We start from the raw sequence: 6,000 nt of genomic DNA, 5'->3' as shown, positions 1-6,000 counted from the left end.
TATTGTTATTTCACAGTTTTTATATACAGCTCCTAAGAATGGGGGTAAGTACAATAGAACTCTATAAACATAGTCATAAATATGAAACTATAAATACAAGTATAAATATATGATGTACAAAAAAACAGCAAGAATAAAGAGTGTATAAGCGTGTTGCCTTAAGCTGTTTCTCCTCACAAATGTACTCATTTATTTTTATGAGCACTTTTATTTAATTGAATGTATTATCAAGAGAAAGAGTCCCTAGGTGCAGTGAAGTTGATGAACAGATAACATGTGGAGATCCAAGGGGCCTAAACAGGGACACAGTTTGATGTGTCTTTGTTGAAGCAGTGAACTGAGAGAAAACACACTGTTGTTCCCGCATGCTTCAAAATAACCTCCATCATCCCAGTGCCAAAGATCTTCAGCTTCACAATCTCCCAGTGACAGTGAGTGCAGTGTGAGTCTACGGTCGGTCGTGGACATGCAACCCTGCAGGGGTGTGTTCATGTTGCAATGACAAAATTATCAGTTTCTGCATATCCACAGGCATGTTGGCCCCCTAAAGGAGATCCCTGGTGGTGATCAATGCATTAGATTAGAAAAACGACATGATTGTTCAGAATATCTCAAAACCAAGTACTGATCCTTGCATTTCCACATATGAACCACATATTTTGACATATAAAGGGTCATTGTCCTATAAAACATCCTGTAAGAACTCAAAACGTCCTCATTAGTTCAAAAACAGCTTTTATTGAAAACAATGACTCATTTCGGATTTTGTCACATTATGAAGTAATAGAGCGACGAAAGATTGCAGAATCAGATCAAAGGCTGCTTCTACATCATCACATCTCGCCCACTGGCACATTAGTGAGACGAGAAAGAGAGAAGACGATAAAATGACATTACCTTCCGAAGGATCTTAATGCTATGAAAGTGCTTATTTGTTTTCAACAATGTGAATGTCTCAGTAGAGCATAATTTGTTTGTTTGGTGCATTTCACTGTGGATTCATTGGTAAATCAGTCGCAATTTCGGCGCAGGCTTTGCAAACAGATTTATACTTTAAGATATGGACCCGACAGTAATTATCCTCCAAATATGAACTCACGCCATATCAAGCCTATACATTAAAGAGTCTAAGGGCACTTTTAAACCTGTAGATTGTTTGCTTTGTTCAGAAACAGGGACTTAAAATGCATTACAATGTTGCATTTTCTTTTTGGTTCAGTTCTGCAACATTTGAAAACGTACCAGTCACATGTGAGTAAAACTGTCCTCTTATTGGTCAGAGTTTCCTCTGCGTCATCCATCAAGATGATTGACAGGTTTGCTCTGCTTGGCTTTATCTGTAGCTGTCGAAATGCACAAACACTTATATGAATAGTCGTCATTCTAGCTCTGATAAATTAAAGCTATATTTATATATATCTGAGCCTATATTTATATATACCTTTATATATACCTGGAGAAACGCACCAGGTTCCGAAACAAATGCTCCAAATGGCTCATTAAGTATTGGCTCATTTCTTTATAACATATGAGTTCAGAATCTGCAATGAGCAGATCAGATCATTGATTCAATTGTTGCGTCGTCCTGAAATGGGCCTACAGTATGTTATATATTGTGTTTTTTTATTTTTAAAGATATTTTTTATCTTAACGGTGAGGTAAGGTTTTAATTTATATAATTTATTATTGTATAGACCTTATGCGCCAGAGAAACGAGGGCGCCGCCATCTTTAGAATATTGTCTTTGAACTTCCGGTTTTGCGGTCGCTCAGTATATTTCTATGGCATTGTCGAGGAGTAATTAGCTTTTGAAGTGGATTTACTTAATGTAAAGTTAACGAAAGTTATCACGAGGATTGTAATGTTTAAAGCAGATGTCTTACATATGTCAGTAGACTGGGAAGATTTTATAACGAGCCGTTCATTCATAAGATCACTGTGAAAATACAGACCGGAAGACAAAAGACAACGAGCGCCGCGCTGAAAAGGGGCGGGGCTACATAAGGTCTATATCATCATATAGCGATGTTAAAGCATTTAAGGCATTATAGACAACAGTGTGACTGTTGTAAATCTGCTATAAATGATGTGTATTGATAAAAAAAAATAGCACCATACAAATACAATTCACTTTATGTCATGAGTGTCTTAGGATGATGTGTGCTAAGTTTCATATGAACTGAAAACTTTATCGTTCTGGTGATGATGAAATATGAAGACCCTTATACATGTTTCAGTGTCCAACTGCTTCAAAGTTGATAATCTATAAATCGTGACACAGAACTGCAGCTGATTTATGAGTTTACAAACACCATCACACTCAATTCAACATTATTATGTTAAATAACACTTTTAATACTAGGTGCATATATTCCCATTTATATACGGTCTATCTACAGCTAGACCCAGCTGTCCTCCAAAAATGTTCTGAAGAAAATGCAACTTATAATAAAAATGTGTAGCAGTGTATGTTTATGGTCAGTGCAAGTCCACTGCAGTCTCTGGTCAGCGTCCATGTTTCTGGGGAATATTATATAGTCCCATCACTCCAGTGGGTCGCCCATTGCTTTTTGTGCAAAATAAAAGTCTTGTCCAGAAATGGCGTCTCTTGCCGCAGGATCTTCACAGCCTGATACTGGGGCACTTGATCTTCATGCCGAACCCTATGGAAGAAACCACACTGCGAAAGAGAAAGAGGTCGAATGAGGTAAAGATTTATATATACAGCACAAAATAAAATCACCTTGAAGCACGCTGTGTGACCTTGATGCCAGGGTCCAAAGTTAACACATGCTCAGAGCCAACTGTGGGTAAAACAGAATGTTTGGCTCATAACTTTTATATGATCTATGTTCAAAGTTCCATAGTGATAATTCATAATCCTCCATTGGCAAGTGTGGCGGGACATTTATTCACACCATGCTCGTCTGTTTCAGCTGAAGATGCGTTCGCTTTATCAACCTCTGTTTTTCCTTTACTGTGTTATCTTTAAAGGTGATAAAGTTAGTGCTCGACATGCTGCTGCTCATCAATGTCTTAATGACTTATTCACATGTAATATTTGCACATCTTTTATACTTTGATCAAACTTTTAGTAGATCAGGATGTGCTCAACTGTATTCCTTGTCCTAAGCATCAATCTCAATGCAACATTCTGAAGCATTGATAAATACAAAACAGATTTCCATCATCTTCATTCTTCATAGAACTGCAGGCTATAATTCTTGAAGAATGATTCTTATTGTTCTATATTTGTTGATTACATGCATATAACACCCTCATGCATTATCAGAACTCATTACCCAAGTCAGTTCAGAAATAAAAATGATTGAAAATCTGTGTCCTGCATTTAGGCACAATATATAAAAACACTCAAAATAATTAACTGGTTTGAGTAGGGCCAACTTAAATTATACAAATTAGTTCAATCAAATGAACTTTTATGAGTATTTAGAACTTTCTTTTTCTTTCAAGTTCACAGAACTGATATATTTTAAGTAAACTGAACCATTTCATTGTTTTGAGTTTTATGAAATTATTTATTTTAATTTAGACGAATTTAAGTTTAACTGAAACTGGGCTGGGATTTCTATTTCCCAGCATGCTTTGCCGATGGCACTCGAAAGGGAGAATAAATGTTAAAATTAAGTGTAATATCATGTTTTTTTTGTGCAAGATTAATGTTAAGTGGGAGATTAGTGACTAATGTTTTGCTAAGATAATTTAGAAGAATTTCTGTTGATTTTAGGAGAGTTACCATCATGGTGACAAGTGGTGCACGCGGCTTGGTTTGAGAACAATGTTAAAAGCTGAATATTGCATTTCTCATACCGAAAGTACCATGCTATTGTTAACATTAGCAAATGAGTAAGCTAGCATTTATTAAACTAGCTTGTTATAGCTGGTTAAGTTTATACTAATAAAAATGTTCACTTTGAGGTTTTATGAAAATGTTAAATTAGATGTATGAATTAGTTTACTCAAACATTTCAAGTTAAGAACAAGTAAAATGTATGAGTACAAAATATAAATCTGCCAGTTCTGCTTACTTAAACTTTCGCTTTCTTAACTTAAAAATGTTGAGGCAACTGATTGCTTTAAATTGTTTGAGTTTGCCAACTTATTCGGGTTTACAGTGTGCATATGTTCATTAGCTAAAGCTCCGGGTAAAGTAGCGTTCTGCTTTTCAAAGTATACTCCTTGGCCGTGAACATGAAAAGATCTAGTGGACTTTTGTTTTCAAGTGCTCAAATCACACTGGCTGCGTCCAAAAGCTTAAAAATGTTCCCTTCAGAGGATGCACTTCAAGGACGGCATCAAGGCACGTCCGCATCCAGAGTTAGCTTCACTTTCTGTCTCCTGAGATGCCTTTATCTGATCGATATTACAATTAGATGCACTTCGCTGCATTTGATATCCCACAATCCTGTGCTATCCAATCTGTGACAGTAGTGCTAAAAAAAAAAAGATGGCGTCTGAAAGTTGGGGTTGCTGGTCAGTTTCAGTTTTTATCTCATTAGTTCTAGTACATACAGTACACTCCCTGAGCCCTATCTTGCACCCAGCGCAATTGACTTTGTACACCGACGCATGTATCATTCCTATTTTGCACCCGCGCACAGCGGACTTTTCCCTCCACAGACGCACGTCGGTTAACTAAGAAATACACTTGCGCTCCCGGGGCGGTTCAGGGAAAAGAGGAGGCGTGTTCCGGCGCAAACGTTCCCTGGTGCTATTTTGAAGGTTTAGAAAACAATTCCGCCACTGACTGAAAAAAACTAGTTTAAAGTCAGTGGCGCGTTGCGCATGTTATTCATATGCTATTCTAAGGGCGCATGCTTGGCCATAATCAATGTAGCTTGTGCACAACGCACATACACTTTGATTCTCTCATCTACACAGAAGCAGCAGTTTTAATTTTTGCAAATCATACATAATTACGATAGATAGATAGATAGATAGATAGATAGATAGATAGATAGATAGATAGATAGATAGACAGTTTATTATAAAAGCATAAATCTAGCTTACACATTTACCCAAATTTTTATACGCCTGTTTAACCGAAGCTAATCTGGGTGTGTTTCTCCATCCCCAATGTCACTTCTCTGTGTTTTACGGCCCTGACGAGAACGCCGGTCTCCTCGGCTGTGAACCGCTCCTGGCAAATCCGCTGTTATAATAGCAATCCGCCATGGAACAAGCGCGCCTGCTCTTAAAGGGAATGTGAGATTATGCTCTGATTGGTTTATTTCACGTTATGCCCAAACCACACCTATGAGTAATGAAGCGACTTCAGACCAACACATTTTAGATTAGCGTCGGGCGCAAGAGTCATTTATCCCGCTGGTATAATAGCAACAGCGCCGAGATCCGCCCACAAAGTTACTTGCGTTTCGTGCTTGATACTTGCGTTTCAGATCGTTAAAATAGGGCCCTTAGTGTCTTTCAGTTCTTTGTCCGATCTCATCTATGTGTAACTGTTATGTTAGTGTGTGGATGATGCCCTCCAGTGGATTTATTAAAGACTTTATTTTGGAATTCTCCCTCGTTGTGCGACTTACAACATAGCGTTACGTGACAGTTATCATTACAGAACTATTAGAATAATAAATTCCAGTAACACTTTATTTTACAGTGTCCTTGTTACATATGTAGTTACTATAGTAATAACTATAGATTATACATAATTACATGCACCAAACCCTGAACCAAACCCTATAGTAAGTACATGTAGTTAATTATTATTACTCAGCACTTAACCCTTTAACTGTCACCCCCCTTTTTGAGAATGGACATTAAAATGCACTATTCAAGCTTAAATGGTTGTAATTCAAGAATGCTTTGGAGTATATACATAAGTTTGGTCTTGTTTTAAAGGGAAAAAATAGCAGATTATTGCTGAAGTGAAAGCATTTAAAAAAATTAAAGTATGAAAAAGTTATGGAAGTTTAAATTTACATTAAATCAAATATAATTTATTTCATATTTAAATTTTAC

The 6,000-nt window shown here is 36.9% G+C and overlaps 1 protein-coding gene across 4 annotated transcripts in view; it reads right to left on the bottom strand.

Annotated features, from left to right (window-relative positions):
• Nucleotides 1-722: 722 nt before the first annotated feature.
• Nucleotides 723-6,000, bottom strand: part of itga7 (integrin, alpha 7) — a 51,145-nt gene continuing 45,867 nt past the window's right edge. For all 4 annotated transcript variants that reach the window (XM_079857266.1, XM_079857267.1, XM_079857265.1 and 1 more), the window contains one exon: nt 723-2,680. Coding sequence is in view for 2 of the 4 variants with exons in the window: in XM_079857265.1 (XP_079713391.1) it covers nt 2,531-2,680 (150 nt within the window). In the remaining 2 variants the exon portion in view is untranslated. The remainder of the gene's footprint in view (nt 2,681-6,000) is intronic.

Source organism: Squalius cephalus, assembly GCF_949319135.1.
Source record: "Squalius cephalus genome assembly, chromosome: 22".
NCBI lineage: Eukaryota > Metazoa > Chordata > Actinopteri > Cypriniformes > Leuciscidae > Squalius > Squalius cephalus.
The sequence above is the reverse complement of the archived record's forward strand: the minus strand, read 5'-3'. Positions and strand labels throughout refer to the sequence as shown.